Source organism: Megascapheus bottae, chromosome 25, assembly GCF_031878675.1.
Source record: "Megascapheus bottae isolate mThoBot1 chromosome 25, mThoBot2.hap1, whole genome shotgun sequence".
NCBI lineage: Eukaryota > Metazoa > Chordata > Mammalia > Rodentia > Geomyidae > Megascapheus > Megascapheus bottae.
The window spans coordinates 16,378,942-16,398,513 of NC_143533.1; the positions used below are offsets into that span (position 1 = coordinate 16,378,942).

The following is a 19,572-nucleotide window of genomic DNA, read 5'->3' on the forward strand; positions in this document are numbered from 1 at the left end:
AGCTACAGCACCATTTTTTTTTTAATACCATTCTCCAGTGAAAGGAATCCAAGCCCTCTTGATTCTAGAACTTGAGGAGGAAATTCACATGACAGGCGGGGCACATCTTGGTGCTAGGAAAGTAAAAAAAATGCTTGTGAAAACAGCAAGGAAAACGCAATGGTGAAGGTTTGTCAAGGACACGAGTCAATTGAAAGAACCCTCTGTGGGGACCAAAGCTTCCCCGATTTGAACACAGAAAATAGAATTGCCCAGAGTAGAAATTAAATATCTATTGAATGTATGGTAGTAGAGTCAAGTCTCCACGGGAAAGAATTCCAAGTAATAGATAAGAAAGACTTATAAAGGTGGAGTCTAACTTCCCACATGGTACCAGAATTAATTTACGCCTCAAGCTTGTATGACTTTCTCTGTACTTGTGCTCTACCACTTGAGCCAGGCCTCCATTTCTGCTTTTTGCCAGTTAATTGAAGATGGAATCTTATACTTTTCTGCCCAAGTTGGCTTTGATCTGTGATCCTTTGGATTTCAGCCTTCTGAGTAGCTAGGATTACAGGTATGAATCACTAGAATTCAGTTTCCATACTTTTTTTATTTTTTTATTTTTAGTTTTTACTGGTCCTGGGGCTTGAACTCAGGGCCTGGGCACTGTTCCTGAACTTCTATTGCTCAAGGCTAGCCACTTCTAGCTTTTTCTGTTTATGTGGTTTATGTGTTACTGAGGACTTGAACCTAGGGCTTCATGCAAACAGCTCCACTAGGCAAATACTCCACCACTAAGCCACATTCCCAGCCTGGTTCCCATACTTTTAAGCATGGATTTCTTAGTGCTTTCCTTCAAAAAGTACAGTTCAGAAATGAGGTTGTAACCTTAGTTTACTTGGGTTGGCAGAGCAAAATATCACAGAAATTAATCTTCTCATAGTTCTTCTTAGATATTTGTTCTACCATTTGGGTCTTGGTCCCAACCCAAGTATGAGCTCACATATCAGCTTGAGCAGACCTTGCCATTGATACTCCTACTTGTTTCCCAAGTAGCTGAGATGACAGATACGACCCACTAATGCCTGCCTTTTTTTGTTTGTTTTGGCTTTTAACTTAGCACTTTTTCCAAATGAAGTAAGGTAAGATCATCCCCTCACTTCCTTACCATGACTCCAGTATTTTGAGTGGTTACATGCATGGTTGGGAAATGGGAGAGAATACCAGTTGTCTTTTTTTTTTTTTTTTCTTGGTCAGTCCTGGAGCTTAAACTCAGAGCCTGGACGCTGTTCTTGGACATTTTTTGCTCAAGGCTAGTGCTCTGCCACTTGAGCCACAGCACCACTTATGGCTTTTTCTGTGTATGTGCTACTGAGGAATTGAACCCAGGGCTTTATGCATGCTAGGTGAGCACTCTACCACTAGGCTATGCTCCCAGCCCTGTTCCCCCCCCCAACTTTTTTTTTAAAGAAGCATTCACACCTATGAGAACTGTCATTTTTGTTGTTTATTTTTGTTCTTATCACACTCAGTATTTCTAAACAGCCCTGACAGGTAGGTAGGTATAATCTAAAGGGAGAGAAAACAGTACCCTGTTCTATACATTACCTTTATAATAATAATTAATAAGAAGACAGTACTCTGTACAAGGCAAGGTGGCTCCTTTCTGAAAGTGTAGGAGCCAGGTCTCTGAAGTCTCAGCGCAGGCCAGCTTTTTATATTCTGATCATATCTGCATATGGGGTGGGGAATGAGTGGTAGAGCGCTTGCCTAGCATGCATGAAGCTCTGGGTTCGAATCCTCAGTACCACATAAACAGAAAAGGTCAGAAATAACACTGTTGGCTCAAGTGGTAGAATGGTAGCCTTGAGCACAGAGAGGCTCAGAGATGGTGCTTAGGCTTTGAGTTCAAGCCCCAGGACTGGCAAAAACAAAACAAAAAACAAAACAACTTAAATAACTGCATATGTTCTCTCTTTTCATGTCTGGGCAAAGAAAGGGTAGGATCTAGAAACATCAAAAGACATTCAGCTTTAGAAATGGAGCAGAGAGAATTCTGTAGGGCTTTGGATCCTTGAGGCCATTACCCTTCTGGCATTTCTGAGATTATGGATCAGTGAGCAAGAAAAGAGGGCTGAGTTTGAGAGTTAAGACTAACCTTGTTCTTTAGCGAACAATCTTCCTTCCAATACATATGCTTCAGCAAGCATACACCTACACAAGGCTGCATCCTTGAACTTAGAAACCATCTCAGAACTCCAGGCCTATAATCCCAGTGTTCTAGAGGTTAAGGCCTCTAGAATGGGGGTGGAAATAAGAGGAAAAAGATAAGGGGGTCAGTCAGACAACAAGAGGGGCAAGGGCTACAAAACAAGAAGAAAGAAAGACTAAAGAAATATTAATGGGGCTCTAAATCTTTGGCATTCACTTTACAGGAAACAGGAGAACCAGCCATTAGAAAGCATTCTCAAGGACCCCAATTCTCCCTATTCAACACAAGGCCAAAGCATTGTAATCCCAGAGCTAACACAAGATGGCTGAGATGGCCTGAAATGCTGTCTTCCAGTGGTGTGTCTATGCCACATGCTATTTTTTTTCTGCCATATTTCTCTTCTAATAAACCTTTATTATATTCACAGGCTTGCCTTAATTCTCCTCTTACTAGACACAGGATGGAGGCCAAGTTAGCTAACCTAAATTTCCCGTAACAGAAAGCCCCTTTTCCTGTGTTTGAGGTACAGAGAGAATTTTTAAATCCACCGAGGCCTCTGGCTTTCTTTCCACCCTGAGTCATAAGACGTCCTGGGATATTTTCAGGTGACATCTGATTGGTGTCAGGTAGCACCACAGGACTACCAGTTCATGCTCGGACCACCAGAGGGAGAAAGAGGGAGCCCAGGGAGCTCTGGGGAAGGGGGTGGTGAGGGGACAGAAGGGGCCTGCAAAGACAAAGGTCATTAAAGAAAAAAGCCAGTGTACATTATGTAAAAAAAAAGAAAAATTGAACTGTGTAAACTTCGAGGGTAAGGACCTAGAGTGGGGGAGCGAGGGAGGAGTGACATTGACCCAAGATGTGCCGTATCCACGCCTTGATAGCATGGTGGCCTCGTTGGACAACTACATGATAATGATATTATTCATAATAGGGATGTCCTTAGGGGCCATCTAGTTTTATGGTGCCATGAAGTCTCCTCTGTACATGGTGGGGAGTGGAAGGTGGGGGGGTGTCCCTACCTCAGGGTAGGAGTGTGTGGTGTGTAAGGGGGTGCCTGGCAGCCGACGCGGGCCCAGCTGACCCTTGCAGATGCCCGGGGTCCGCGGGCGGCCGGGAGGCAGCGAGGAACCCGGCTAAAGCTCGGAGCGGTGGTGGCGGTGGTGGCGGCGGCGGCGGCGGCGGCGGCAGCGCGCGGAGCGCAGCCTCCTCCCGCTCCCACAATGCACAGGGGCGGCAGCGGCGGCATCGCGGGAGGCTACGGCGGCGGCGGCGGCGGCGGCGGAGGCGGAGGCGGCGGTGGCGACGACCCCGATCCCCGAGCGCAGAGCCCCCGCACGCGGGGCACTCCCTAGGCGGCGCGGACTGACGAGCCCGGGAGTGATGGCGCGGACCCCGCACGCCTCACGCGCCTGACGCCCCGCCCGGCCCCGCCCGCCTGCCGCGGTCCTCCCCCCCCACCCCGTCCCTCCTCACACCACCTCCCCCGGGGGAGCGGCCCAGAAACGAGGTGCGGCCTCCGCCCAGGCTGGGGGGGGGCGGCGCCTGGGCCCGCCAGGGGGACCCCCCACCATGGCCGCGTCGGAGCTCTACACAAAGGTCGGTGGGCGTCAGGCGGAGGGATGAGCGCGGAGCCGGGCCGAGGGCGGTCGGCGGACGGGGTGGGGTGGGGGGACTCGGAGCCCCGCACTTCATCCACCCCGGCCCCGCCTTGCTCACCCCTGAGGAAAACGGGGTGGGGCGGGGGATGGGGGGGGATCTTCTCCCCAGGCCGGGGTCCGGGGCCTTGGCTCCATCCTCTCCCCCCTCCCCCGGGGGGTCCCACGCCCGTCCCTGCCTCACACACGGCGGGCACGGGAGGGGCCCGTGCTTCCCATCGCGTCCGGGGGTGGGGCGGGGGTTGGTGCGTGGCCGCTTTTCACCTTGAGCGGCGGAGGCTTGGATCCGGAGGACGCGGGCCCGGGAGGATGCTCAGGGCCGCCCCGGTGGGCCGCTCCTCCGCGCCGGGGGTGGGTTGATCTCCACAGCCCTGGGGCACGCTTCACCCTTTTTTCCTGGTTGGAGGGGTGGGGTGGTTGAGGAGAGGTTTTCTTCCTTTTCTTTTCTTTTTTTTTTTGGTGGGGGGGGGAGAGGTAGCTTTTTCTTTCTTTCTTTCCTTTTTTTTTTTGTTAAAGGAAGTGGTAGGATTCCCCTCCCCACCCTCCCCCCTCCCCCCCTGTGGTCAACGGGGGCACCCTTGTTCCGTGGATTTGGTAATAGCGTCTTTTGGAGAACTGTTCCCCCTGAAAGAACTCTTCTGAAATGGGGTGTCAGCTGCCTGGGGGAGGGGATTGTGATTGTGTGCCATCCCGGGAGTTTCATTTTTTAGAAAATAACTCATGTATTACAGGGAGACACACGTGTCAGCTATTGATGATCTCCAAACTCGAGCGAAGACAATTGACGTAACTTTAAAAGTTGACGTTTGCAGCAGCATCTGTACTTAGGAATTATTGCTTCATTCATTCATTCATTCATAGATATGCTAGTACTGAGGCTTGAACTTAAGGCCAGGGCATATCCGTGAGAGTTTCTACTCGAAGCGAGCTAGTGCTCTACCACTTGAGCCAACAGCTCTTCCCTTGCAGCTCTTTTTGGCCAGTTTAAGTTGGAGATGAGAGGCTGTGGATTCTCCTACCAGGGCTGACTTGGAACCATAATCCTCGTTTCTCAGTCTCCTGAGTAGGATGACAGATGTGAGCCATTTTGCACCCAGCTTCCTGAACTCAGGGCTTGTGCACTGCCCCCGAGCTTCTTTTGCTCAAAGGTAGCACTGTACCACTAGAGCCCCAGCACCACTTCCAGTCTTTTCTGTTTCTGTGATACTGAACCCAGGGCTTCATGCATGCTAGGCAAGCACTCTACCACTAAGCCACATTCCCAGCCCTGGCACCCAGCTTTGATTGCTTCTTTTAAATAAGGTGAGCCAAGTAAGCCCAAGGACCCAAGTTGCTGCCTAGAGGAAAAAAGCGAAGACTGGGTATCAAGTGATCTGATTCTAACCCAGACCTTGTTACTTACTGTCTGACCTTGGGCAAGTCAGATAACTTCTCCCAGTTCAGTTTTCTTACCTGTAAATAAAGTTAATTACACCAGCTGCATCTCTTACAAGCCATTGGGAGCACGAAACTTAATTATAGTTGTGATAGCTTTTTGTGAACTGTGAATTTCTGTACAAATGTGAGGTATGTCATTAATATCTTCAATCATGAATTGAGTAGCTTGCACAACACCTTCTCTAGGAACTCCTTCTTGCCCTAGATTTAAGATATTCACCATTAAAATTTCTCTGTAAAATAAGCTTGGTAATTTCTACATCCATTGTAGATCTCCTAACATACTAGTGACTGCACTAGGAAACTGATCAAAAGTTACTTTATTAACTTAAGTAGTGCTTACTCTGGCAGGTACTATTTATTCTCTTGATTTACAAATAGTAACCTATGTGAATGTGTGGGGGTAGGTACTGTGGCACCACCAGGGAATCTTAGTGTAAGAGGTCCATGGTCCGTAAGGGTTCATTTCCTATGTCCTTTATGGATTCCGCCCCCCATTGGGGAGCAGTCCACCTTAGAGTTGCTAATTGTGGGCTTCTCCCAATGACTTGGATGGGTTAGATTGTCTGATTTGCCCTTTTATTTTCCCCAAGATACTTTGTGAGAAGAAAATGGAAAAGATGTTGCCTTTTTTTTTTTTTTTTTTTGCTAGTCCTGGTGCTTGAACTCAGGGCCCCAGCACTGTCCTTGGGCTTTCCTCAAGGCTAAGCACTCTACCACTTGAGCCAGAGCACCACCTCCTGCTTTTTCTGTGTATGTGGTACCCAGGAATTGAGTTTTCATGCCTGGTAGGCAAGCACTCTACCACTGGGCCAATCGCAGGGCCCAGATGTTGCCATTTTTAATTGTTAATGGTTTGGGCTTCTGTCTTGACCTTACCATAGTACAATTCACGTGTTACTCTTTGAAAGGTTACACATTGAAAGGACAGACTGATGTAGTCTTCAAGATTGAAGGTGGGGCTTAAGGGGCCTCCCCTTAAAATACAAGTGTACCTGGGAATGGTCTGGTAATTGGCTGATTCTTTGATTGAATTGTGAATGGGCCTCAACCTGATGACAAGCAGGAATATTTATTGAGCATCCTTGATGCCAGATACTCTGCTTGATGTGGATTCTCCCTCCCCCTGCCCTCCCCCACCCAGGTTGCTAGGCAGTCATGCCTCTAGCCTCCCCCCCCTTTTTTTTTTTGCCAGTCTTGGGATTGAGCTCAGGGCCTGAGCACTGTCCTTGGACTTTCTCAAGGCTAGAGCTCTACCACTTGAGCCCCAGCACCACTTCCGGCTTTTTTCTATGTATGTGATACCTAGGAATCGTACCCGGGTCTTCATGCATGCTAGGCAAGCACTCTACCACTAGGCCAAACTCCTGGCCACCCCCCTTTCCCCCTTTTTTTCTTATATTTTCCTTCCCTCTCTTCTTCCCTTCTCTCCCCTCCCCTTTCGTTTTCTGGCTTTCTGAGATTGGGTCTTACTGTATAGGCCAGGCTTGTGTAGAATTTGCAGTCCTCCTGTCTCAGACTCCTAGGTGCTGGGATTACAGGCATGGGCTACTACACCCTATCTAGAGTTTCTAACAATGGAAAAGTCCTTTCCCCGATGGCACTCCACTGTCTGTTTCTTATACTTTTGCCCTGCTGTGACTTCTCCAAGGACATAGACAGCCTGCTGTTACTGCAACTGACTGACAGCTGGGATGGGATTTATTAATAGAAGTTAGGAATGCGTTAGGATGGAGGGAAAGTTGGAACAATTCCAATGGACTGGAGTGGTGACTACTAGAGAAACAGGAAATCATTAGAAGTACTATCAGTAGTAAGCAAGCCAATCTTCCCCTTGCAGAGGGTACAGGGGAGGAAGTTCTGGGGACAGATTACCAGGAAAGATGGATTGGTGACATGCTATGACAGTATTTAGCATTATGGGTAAGTCTGAAAAGTGCACTTTAAAAAATGTCATGAGACCTTAAAGGCAGATTTTGATATGTAGTGCAGATTCGCTCTTGTTGCAACGAGGGCAGGAAACTGTTTAGTTTCTTTTCTTGACTCAGGGCAGTGTATGCTTCCTCTGTTCTTCCCCTGTCTCTCACCCCACCCCACCCCCCCATTTGAGTTTGCACTTCTACCATTTGAGTTTGCACTTCTAGCTTTTTGGTTGTTAATTGGAGATGAGAGACGCAAGGCCTTTCCTGTCTGAGCTGACTTCAAACCTCAGTCCTCAGATTTCAGCCTTCTGAGCAGGAAGAATTACAAGTGTGAGCTGCCTGGCCTGTTTTTAATACCCTGTTCTTGAATAGTGCCTCCACTTCTTTCTCAGATACTCACCTGGACTGTGATCTGCCTGTGTAAGTTTCTTAGTGAAGCTAGGATGACAGGCATGTATCACTGCCCAGCTATTCTCAGGAAGGGATTTCATAAACTGTGTGTGTGTGTGGAGAGGAGGGGCCTGGGCTGGCCTAAACCATGATCTTCCCTATCAGTCTCCCAAGGACTGTCAAGGCCTGACTGCTTTTGAAATGTGTTACTGTCTTTTGAATGGTGAAAGGTCTATACATAATCTAATGGCTAGGAGAACAAAGTTATAATTCTAAAGGGAGCAGCTGTTGCAAGACAGACAGTTTCAACCCTCTTGGCACTTTTAGCTGTTTTTTTGTTTTTGTTTTTTTCCTTAGCTTATTTTGCTCAAGGCTGGTGCTCTAGCACTTGAACCACAGCTTTCCTTTTAGCTTTTTGCTGGTTAGTTGGAAATAAGAGTCTTAGAAGATTTCTTGCCTGGGCTGGATTCAAAATGTGATCCTCAGATCTCATAAACATGAATAGCTAGGATTACAGGCATGAACTACTGGTGCCTGGCTGGATCGTAGGTGACGTGTTTTGTATTTCCCTGTTGTACTTACTGAGTATCTACGATTACAGGCATGATGCATTTGCGCCCAGCTTAATTTTTTTTTTTTTTGACACTGGATTCAAAAACTCAGGGCCTCTGCTAGGTGCTTTATTTCTGAACTGTACCTCCATCCTCCTGACAAAGAATTTGTAGCTAGTAAGCTTTTGCATTAAACATCTCCTGAGAAAACAAACTTTTTGCCTATTATACAATTTCAAGATAATAATGTTTCAGTTTATTGTCTCTAAATATGATTGAAATCAAAGGATAAGTGTAATACTCATTGCTAAGTGTCCTGAGGTCTTTCTTTGTCCTGATATGCTGCTGTGGCCAGAAAATGGGAGGAGGGACAGGCATTGGTTGCTCACACCTGTAATCCTCGCCACTCAGGAAGATGAGATGATCTGAGGATTGAGGTTCAGAGCCAGCCCAGGCAGGAAAATTTGTGACACTTTTATCTCCAATTAATCACCAGAAAGAAGTGGAGCGGTGACTCAAAGGGTAGAGTGCTAACCCTTGAGTATAAAAGCTCAAGGATAGTGCTAAGGTCCCGAGTTCAGGCCTCAGGATTAGCACAAAAGAAGGGGGAGGGGATATATGAGAATGGGCATACAAAAGTACATTTTGTCTATCCTTGGTCACTTTACAAAAAAATAAGCATGGTGGCCAGAAATCCTGGTGTATGGTTTCTATTTTTTGACAAACATATTACTCATAGATGGGAAATTTTAGCACAGGAGAAATAAAATGATTGAGGCAAAATGTTCAAAAGATAGAACAGTGCAGTTTAGAAAGATGAAGAAGATGATAAGAGTAGATGTTAGCTTGGGACTGGAGCTTGTGCCTACAATCCTAACTACTCAGGAGGTTGAGATTTGAGAATTACAGTTGGCAGCCAATCTGAGCAGACAGATCTGAGAGGCTCTTATCCTATTAACCAGTCAAATGTGGGAAAGTGGAGTTGTGTCAAATGATAGAGTGCCAGCCTTGAGAGAAAAAGCTAAGTGACAGCTTGAGACCTTAGAGTTCAAGCCCCAGGACAGGCACAAAAAAGACTAGAATAAATCTGTTTTGCTGAGATACTTGTCAGATCTTGGAATAAATAAATGGGTGCTGCTTTAATTGAATTTCTACTATACATGTATTATTATATTAAAAAAACCCCATCACCCCAAGTTCTCAAGTTATTGTATCTACCTAGTTGTTGTTCATACATACTGAAGACCTGGATGATTCTGAACATCTTTCATTGATACTATGGAATTGTTTGCAGCTAGAGTTGTTTTAGTTGGAAATGACAGGAAGCCAGTCCTTCATAACGTGCAAGTGTAGGCCTGGTTGGATTCAAAACTCAGACGTGGCCTTTGGGGCCATCTGGCACTGGATCTCATGGTGTTGGCTGACATTGGTTTCATCCTCAGAACAGCTGTTTTGGGGTGAAAAGGCAGCCTAATGTCTGCAGATCACACAATCAGGCAGCTCTGGGCCTGAGGACCAGTTCTTGGAGTCACGAGCCTCCCCTTTCACAAGGTCCTGTGGGCAAGGGGAGAGAAATAAGAGAAGTGTCCAAGTCTGTGCTGGACCCAGAGGCCCGCAGGAAGGAAGACAGGGCACTTGACTGAGAGTTCTGCTCTGACCTCGTGGCGTGGCTGATAGCCAGGCTTCAATGCCCTCCCTCTAGGCCTAACTCTGAACAAATGATGGTGACTGAATTCTGCCCTTCCTTTTCTGATCTATGAGCAGAATGGGAGAGTTTTACATTAGCAGGAAGATCAAGGTATCTCCCTTCTGGAGAAGGATTTTTGGTGCCAGGACTAAGGCTGTAACTTAGGACCTCATGCTCTTGCTTGACTTTTTCCCTCTCAAGGCTGGCGCCACCACTTGAACCACAGCTCCACTACCATCTTTTTGTTCGATGATTGGGGATAGTGTTTCATGGACTTTCCTGTCTGATTAGGCTTTGAACCCGGATCCTTAGATCTCAGCCTCCTGAGCAGCTAGGATCACAGGCGTGAGCCACTAGTGCCAAGCAGTCACATTTCTTATTCTTTCTCTTTGCCTGTCTAAGTCACTCCTTGTTCATACTTCTTTTGTTCTAGCATTCAGCTAGCTTGGAATAAAATAAATTGCTAATGAGTGAATTGCTACTCTGTAACTCAAACTTAAGGTGTGTGTTTGTGTGTGTGTGTGTGTTTTGTGTGTCCTTTTTTTTTTTTTGCCAGCCCTGGGGCTTGAACTCAGGGCCTGAGCACTGTCCTGGGGCTTTTTCCTTAAGACTAGTGAGCTACAGCATCACTTCTGGCTTTTCTATGTATGTGGGACTGAGGAATTGAACCTGGATCTTCGTGCATGCTAGGCAAAGCACTCTACCACTAGGCCAAACTCCTGGCCCCTTGTGTGTATTTTTTTTGTGTGTGTGTCAGGACTTGAACCCAGGCCTAGGTGTTGTCCCTGAGCATTTTTGCTAAAGGTTTGCACTCTACCACTTGAGCCACAGTTTCACTTTCCACTTTATGGTAGTTAATTGGAGATAAGAGTTTCACAGGTTTTCCTGCCTGGGCTGGCTTTGAACCATGATCCTCTGATCTCAGCCTCTTGGGTTGTTAGCATTACAGACACGATCCACTAGCGCTCAGCTAGGACCGTATTTTATTTCTTCAAATCTATGTTCTTCTACTTCATCTCTGCTTGTTGGGTTCGGTATCTTAATAGGAAGTACTTCTTATGACTTGAAGAAGTAATTTTCTGTGTATGTGAGCACATGTGTTTTAAACGAATACTTTTATATATGCTACTAGTTTTTAAAGTAATCAGGCTAGGCTAGTTAGACCTTCTCTCCATGTAGCATTATATTCCTGAGTGACATCATCACCCCTGATTCACTCTAGGTAGAGTTTTTAAATTATTATTCTTTGATGACTAATACTAGAGTATGAACTCGGGGTCTTGTACCTTATCACTTGAGCCATACCTATAGCCCTTTTTTGCTTTCAATTATTTTTTAGATCGGATTTTCAATTTTGCCTGTGATCCTTCTGTCTCTGTCTCCTGTTTGTAGTTGGTATTACAGGCATGTACCTCCATGCCTGGCCAAAAATTAAAATATTTAATAAATTACATATTAATAACTATTAGTAATGGTTTTATTTAATATAGATGGAATATAATACTAAATAAGAAAATATGACGTATTTCCTTATTAAATAATTATTTAATGATTGCAAACAATGTATATTGGAAGATTTCTTTGTGTTGTTAAATGTTCCGTGCAATTGATTCGTAGCATTCCAGCACCTGAATGTGTAACTTATATTCACTGTTACAAGTCATGTGCCGTGACAAATATCATTGTATATAAATCTTGTTCTAATCAGTTTTGGGCATTAGAACCTGAATCTCCCTGGGATGAACTGGCATTCGTTTGTTTGTTTGTTTGTTTTGTGCTGGTTCTGGCACTTGAACTCAGGGACTGGGACTGTCCTTAAGCTTTTTGCTCAAGGTTAGCACATACCACTTGAGCTGCAGCTCCATTTTGTTCTTTTTCTTTTTGGGGGGTGGGGCGGGAGAAAGAGTCTCACAGGCTTTCCTCCCTGGACCGGCTTCCTCAAATCTCACCCTCCTGACTGGCTCCTGGCTTTGAATTCCCATTTATATACTGGGAAGGAAACTCACATTCATTTTATTTTAAAAGTAGCACTTTTTACATACATTGCCTCAGGTTAGGGTGTCTAGATGTCCCATTTCTGGGCGATTTTATTCCGCTATTCAATACTTTTATTTTGTTTTGAGAACTCTTTTGGGAGTGGAGATATAGTCCTTAGAAAAAATGTGATCTTCTAACTAACATGACTTAATGTGACTTACAATGTGACTTAAACTTTTTTTCTTTTCTCATCAGTTTTATCATTGTTCTTCTTATTCAATTCTTTTTTTTTTTTCTGCCTCTATTTCTTGGAGTTCCTTTCAATCAACATCAGTTTATATGATCATATTCACATAGCTATTGAGCCTTAGCGATCCTCTAATAAAATCATATTCATTCTTTCTCACCTTAACCTAAAGGATTTGGGTCAGAGGAATTACTGGGTTACAAATTTATTTATTCGTTCATTTTGATACGTGCATGTGCTGGTACTGGGGTTTGAATTTGGGGTCTGGGTGCTGTCCCTTAGCTTTTACAATTCGAATCATGATCTTCAGATCTCAACCCCCTGAGTAGTTGGCATTACAGGCATGAGCCACTAGTGCCTGCTATAGTTTTCCTTAATATCTCACTTTAATAGAATATGTGAGAAGACCTGGTTGGATGGTCCAGGAATTTATTTTGCTTTTTTTAAAAGCAACTGGAAAAATTGCCTCCTGTGGATGAAAGTATAGCTGAGAAACTGCTATGGGGAAAGATTTTTCCATTGCCTTTACTAATAATAGATGGAAATGACTTGCAAAATGACTTTGGAAGATATTTCCTTTAAAAAAAAGGAACACATTACTAGAATAGTGTAAATATGGTAAGTATCCATTGCAGAAGAGGAGGATTCAGAAATGCAGAAGAAAGAATTGAATGGAAGTGCATTAACCTCAAAGAGCTTGTGTATCCTCAGCTTTATGTCCATGTAGTACCTTTTTTAGAAATAATAATTATTTATTATTATTATTATTATTATTATTGATTGTGGGGCTTGAACTCTGGGCCTGGGCGCTGTCCTTGAGCACTTCAGCTGAAGGCTATGCCTGGAGCCACAGCGCCACTTCCAGTTTTCTGGTGGTTAATTGGAGATAAGAGTCCCATGTTCTTTAGTGCCTGGGCTGGCTTTGAACTGTGATCCTCAGATCTCAGCCTCTTAGTAGCTAGGATTACAGGTGTGAGCCACTGTGCCTAGATAGAAATTATTTTATTGTTATTATAAAGGTGATGTATTGTGCATATGTTCTTGACCAAAATGGTTTGTTTTATGCATACTATTTTGTAGCTAGACCGTTTTCTTTTTTTTTTTTTTTTTTTTTGCCAGTCCTGCGCTTGAGCTCTGGGCCTGAGCACTATCCTTGGACTTTCTCAAGGCTAGAGCTCTACCACTTGAGCCTCAGCACCACTTCTGGCTTTTTTCTATGTATGTGGTACCGAGGAATCGAACCCGAGTCTTCATGCATGCTAGGCAAACACTTTAACCACTAGGCCAAACTCCCGGCCCTAGACCGCTTTCTTAAAATAGACTAAGGTAAAGATTTTCACATGTCAGTGCATACCCTTCTATGTATTTTTTTTTGCCAGTTATTTTTTTTGTACACTGTCATTGGACTTTCCTCAAGGCTAGTGCTCTGCCACTTGAGTCACAGCACCTCTTCCAGCTTTTCTGTGTATGTGGTACCAAGGAATTTAACCCGGGTGTTCACACATACTAGGCAAGCACTCTACCACTAGGCCAAACTCCTGGCCCCTCTATGTATTTTTTGATTTGAGATGGGTTCTTGCTATGTAGGCTAGCCTCAAACTCAAAATCTTCCTACCTCAGCCTCCCCAGATGCTGGGATTGCAGACATGTGCCATCACGCTTGGCTTTTATACTATGTTTTAATGGCTTCAGAGGATTATATTGCAGGAATCAGTCATATGCTACTCAACCAGTTCCCTATGATAATTGCTTCTGATTTTTTTTTTTTGAAGTTTGCCTTTAAACTGAAGAAGCCCCAAAGCCTTTGTGTGTTCTTTTAGAAAGCTAGGTCCTGGTGGCTTGTGACTGTCATCATAGCTATTTGGAAGACAGCCAAGATTGTTGCTCCAGGCCAGGTAGAAGAAATGGTCATAAGACCTACTTACTTCTCAAGGGAGAGCTGGGTATGGTGGTACCTGCCTTTCATCCTAGCTACCATGGGAAGCCTGAAATACTCAGGTTGAGGTCTCGGTGCATTCCTAGGCAGGAAGGACCACCATATCTCAAAAGGATCCAGCACAGGTGAGGTACCTCTAATCCCAGCTACTCAGGAGGCCAAGATCTGAAGATCACGGTTCAAAGCCAGCCCTAGCAGAAGAGTCTGTGAGACGATCTCCAATTAATCACCAAACACCTGGAAATGGAGCTGTGGCTCAAGTGGTAAAGCACTGGCTTTGAACAAAAAAGCTGAGGGACAGTGCCCAGGTCCTGAATTCAAGCACTAGGACTGGCATGCGCATGCACACACGCACAGACATGTACACTACTAATAACAATATTAATAATAGCTAACACATAAAAAGGTTGGAGATGCAGCTCAGTGGTAAGAGTACCTGCCTGACAAGGGGAAGCTGCTCCAGTTTAACCTGCCCACAGTCCCACCCCTGATTTAAGAGAAATAATGTGGGAAATAATCTTTGAGATCTAAGACAGAGATCTTTCATACTTAAAAGGAAATGCACAATGTATTCCAAGTATTCCTTACCCATTTGCAATTACTATAAATGTTTTTTTTATATAAGTTTACGACTGAAATGGGTCTAGGAAACTTAACTAGGCATTGGTCTTCAGGGGCCAGGTTTTTCAGCAGCTGTCCATTCTCCCTAGGTCACAGGTGGTGTCTACTGGAGTTTGTTGGAATGGTGTCTTGTCTCAGGGAAGGTAGACTCATCTGTGGACCAGGTAGAAGTTGCCACCTCAATCTCTGACTTATCTGAGCCATTTGTCTTTTGAAACTGGATTCATGAGAGTGTGTTTAAGAAGCACCTGGGGCAGGACTGACAGGGCATCACTCAAGTAGTAGAGCACCAGCCAAGCAAGCACCCTGAGCAAGTTGAAGACTATCCCCTTCCCCAATGAATAGCTCTGTGTGTGTGCGCGTGTGTGTGTGTGTGTGTGTGTGTGTTGGTGTTGAGGCTTGACAGCCTGGGGACTTAACTTTTTCATTCAAGGCTGGTGCTCTGACACTTGAGTCACAGCTCTGCGTCTGTTTATTTAGTGGTTACTTGGAGATGAGTCTCACAGACATTCCTGCCTGCACTGACTTTGAATAGTAATCCTCACATCTCGGCCTTGTGAGTAGCTTTGGTTACAGGCATGAGCCACAGACACCTGACTCTTGGCCTTTTAAATAATCGATAGACTGGGTTGAAATCTCTACCTTCTGTACATTGTACTGAGATTCATAAAATTTTGCTCTCAAGAGTAAACATCTCCTATAGTGGTAGAGTGCTTGCCTAGCATGCATGAAGCCCTGGATTTGATTCCTCAGTACCATGTAAAAGGAAAAGCTGGAAGTGGCACTGTAGCTTAAATGGTAGAGTGCTAGCCTTGAGCAATAAGCTCAGGGACAAACCTGGGCGCTAGTGGCTGACTCATGTAGTTACTTAGGAAACTGAGATCTGAGGATTGTGGTTCAAAGCCAGCCTGGGCACTAAAGTCTGTGAGACTCTTATCTCCAATTAACCACCAGAAAACTGGAAGTAGCGCTGTGGCTCATGTTGTAGAGCCTTAATCTGAAAAGCTCAGGGACAGAATTTAAACCCCACAACCAAAAAAGAAAAGAAGAAGCTCTCGGGGACAGTGCCCAGGCCCTGAGTTTAAACCCCAGGACTGGCAAAAAAAAAAAAAAAAAGAAAAGAAAAAAGAAAGAAAAGAAAAGCTTTGTTTTCCAATTTTTCTATTTCTTTTTTTTATTGTAATTAATAGGAGGGTTACAGTTATATTCGCCAGATAGAAGGTGCTTTACTTCACCAACATTGATACATACCCCTTCTCATGTTTTTGTCCCCAATTCCCTCCCCCCACCCTCTCTAGCTACTTTTTTTCAATTTTTAATTTGCATAGATTGCAGATTGCATAGGATGTAGAAAGTGGTAACCAGAACCCTGGAACAGCTTCCAGGAGGCCTCACTTTAGCTAGTGACCCCTTAAGCAGCTAGCTTCCCTTCTCCCCTTTTTCACCCTCACAGCTGTGGTGACATCACCTGCTGCTGGAGTTTAAAACAGATGGGTCATGCTAATTAATGCTAGTAAAACAGAAACCACCTAGAATAATTAATGCAATAACAGTCTCATTAAATGACTTGAGAGCTTTTCTCTGCTCCTTTCTATTTACTTCTTCCAAGAGACCAGAGAAAGCAAATGGCACCAATTGTTCACATGAGACCATTTTAAGCTACTGATGTAACTCTCTTACAGACCTCATCGCATGGTTCTGATCTCAGCCTGAATCATTTAGATTCAGTGGTATTCCCATTTCCTTTTGAGGCTGCTGTCTGATTACTGTTGGTGACTATTTTCCTTCCTTCCTTCCCTCCCTTTCTGCTTTCCTTCCTTCTACCTTTCTTCCTTTCCTTCAACTCAGGGCCTGGGTACGGTCCCTTAGCTTTTTTGCTCAATGCTTAGCTCTACTTCCAGCTCTTTGGTGGTCTCACAGATTTTCCTGCCTGGACTGGAATTCTTAGATCTCAGCCTTCTGAGTATCTGGGATTACTGATATGAGATGCTGGCATCAGGCTGGTGTCAGTTTTCAAGAAAGCAGTGCATGAACTCTGAATTCTGGCTTGTCCTGATTTAAAAATAGCTTATTTTATTGTTTTGGTTTTTTTTCCAGAACTGTCACATTTTTGCTTTAAATATAGTTCGACTTAGCCAGGCAAAGCTGCTCATAGGTTATTTAGGAGATTTTTCTTCTTTTGAAGCCTGGTATTTTCCCCTTACTATTTTCTTTAGCTAGTAAGGCTGATTTTGCTGGCATAGTGTTTGGTTTTTTAGTTCCATGGAGAAAATCAAAGTGAGAGACAAGGAAGATCTGATAGGAGGATAAGGGTAAGAGGAAAGAGGTAAAGAAAGATGGCAGGGCATTTTTTTTTCAGATACAGTGTAGCTAGGTATGATGAGAGATAGCATAAGGAACATCAATGAAAAGCTGTTTGTTAATGGGAAACTTGGGAGAGAGAAAGCATGGCCTCAGAAAAGAACCTCACACTAGCTCTAGAGACCATGCAGGCTCTTTACCCTCCATGTTACCGTTTGTTATTTTATTTGACTGTGTTGATATTTCCTATTCATTTTATGTACTCATTACTTAATCTTTCAAATTCACTTGTATTTGAAACAGGATCTTGATATGTAACCCAGGTTAGCCTTAAACTCTGTTCCTCTTACCTCAGCCTCCCTGGAGGTTTACAAGACTGGCCTTTGGCTGGCTTCTGGGAGCATGGTATTGGACAGACTGTCTGAGCTTTGTGTGCAAGCCATATTATTTGTACCGAACACCTGTTTTCCTTCTAAAAGGCTGCAGTCTTGACCTATGCTGAACAAAGTGTGCCTGTGTAACCAGCCTGCAATAACAACATCAGGCAGTGAGTCTTTAGGACGCGTCAGGAAGAAAACATTGTCTCAACTTGCCCATGCTGCGTGGGTCCAATGAGAGAGGACTTCTAGAGCTGGTGTCTCATCTCTTCTGCATGTATCCCCATGGTGCTTTTCTTCTGTTGTGTTGCTGTTTGCTTTGGGCTCTTGTCAGCCATGGATACTGCTGTGTACTCGGTCCTGTGAGCCCTCATAGTCAGTCACCAAACCTGGCATAGACTTAGGGGTCCCTGTCAGAGTTCTGCATTTCAAAAAGTACCACAGTGCTGTTACCAGACATAAAAATATTCACAGTAATTCTCCTAATATCATCAGATATTGTTAGTGTTGCCTTTATAAATACTTCATCAAGGTCAGAAGCATTTTTACTTTGTTTGAATCAAGGTTCAGATATTGCAACTTTTTTTAGGGTGCCCTATAGATTCACAAATTAGTTTTTTTTCCCATGAAAGTAATATTTGCTGAAAAACTGAGTTCCTTTCTGCAGAGTTTCATCTGGTTTTTGTTGAATTTATTACCATGGAATAGTTTATCATGTTGCTTTGTACATTGGTAACTGGATCTAGTGGCTTATTCCATACTGTGCATGTGTGTACATGCACATGGGTTTGAGCACTGTTCTTACATAGCTTTTTCCCCTCAAAGCTAGTATTCTACCATTCAAGCCACACCTCCACTTCTCACTTTTTGGCAGTTAATTGGACATAAGAGTCACAGGCTTTCCTCTCCAGACTGGCTTTAAATCCAGATCCTCAGATCTCAGCCTCCTGAGAAGGAAGGATTACAGCTGTGAGCCATCTGCACTCAGCTCATATGTGTTGCTGAAAAGCCCAGTGCCATCATATATCCTGAGGATACGTCTCTTGATTGACATTTGCCAGCATGCAGCACGTGGGTAAGAGGGGCTTCACAGAGCGCATCTTTGTGTCAGGAAACACGGGTTCAGATCTTGACACTTGCAGCGTGATATGCTCTGCTTTGGAGATCCCAATCAAAAAGCATATGGCATAGAGTTCATTCACCTGAGCAAAAATGATCTAATTATCTGGGGTTGGTACAATGCCATGGTGACTAACTATTATGACATAGGTAGCAATGTAAGTTTTTTTTTTTTTTTTTTTTGCAACAGCAAAAGTGATGGTCTATTGTACACGCGTCACATTCGGCCACAACTATGAACAGAACTAGTCCAATATGTCACAGGCCCGGGACACATGATTGTCAGGGCAGGCTTTGGCATGAGCAAGGTGGGAGATGGTCTTGGCGATGTAAGTTCTAGAGCCACTGGGAAATCGTGCCTGTAGTCCAACAGCTCGCATCAATGTCCCCGGCCTGTGGCATTTCTCATTTCCGCTCCTGTGGCCTCAACAGGTGCACAGCTCGTTTACTTGGACTTTGGCCTCATCTTTCTTCTTTTGTGCTTCAGCCTGTGCATTCGCTTCTTCCTCCACTTGGCTCTCATGGCGCAGTGGCTTCTAGGAAGATGGGTTAAGGCTGAGGGTGTTGTTGTTGTTTTAAGATACATACATATAGAAATATATATTGAAAACTATAGAAGCATGTCCATGTGTGTTTTACCTGTCTACTGTCTATCTCTGGTACTGGGTTTGGACTTGGCTTTGGGCTTGCCAAGTGAGTACTTTTATCCATACCTCCAGTTCTTTTTGCTTTACCTATTTTCAGATAAGGTGTCCCTTTTTTTGCCCAGAGTTAGCCTCAGGCCACAGTCCTCCCACCTTTGCCTCCTGTATATCTGGGATTACCAGCATGGACCACCACTGCTAGGTTGTTTATTGAGGTGCAGTCTGGTTAATATTTTTTTCCTGAGCTGGCCTAGGACAAGATCCTCCCAGTTTCTCCTTCCTAAGTAGCTGGCAGTACAGGCTTGAGCCACTACATCTGGTCAATTTTCCTTTTTCTTTTTCTGTCTCTCTCTCTTTTTTTTCATTCCCTTTTCCCCCCTTACAATAGTAGGAACCATAATGGGATGAAATGGCATTACATTATGCTTTTGATTCCCATGTCCTTAATTATTAATGATGGTGAATCCCCTTTCATGTTTCATGTGTTTATTGGTCATTTGCTTTGAGCACT

The 19,572-nt window shown here is 44.4% G+C and overlaps 1 protein-coding gene across 4 annotated transcripts in view; it reads left to right on the forward strand.

The window, feature by feature from the left end:
• Positions 1 to 3,508: 3,508 nt before the first annotated feature.
• Positions 3,509 to 19,572, forward strand: part of Myo5a (myosin VA) — a 110,350-nt gene continuing 94,286 nt past the window's right edge. For all 4 annotated transcript variants that reach the window (XM_090358392.1, XM_090358393.1, XM_090358394.1 and 1 more), the window contains exon 1: positions 3,509 to 3,793. In XM_090358392.1, the coding sequence (XP_090214518.1) occupies positions 3,767 to 3,793 (27 nt within the window). In that variant the 5' untranslated portion in view covers positions 3,509 to 3,766. The remainder of the gene's footprint in view (positions 3,794 to 19,572) is intronic.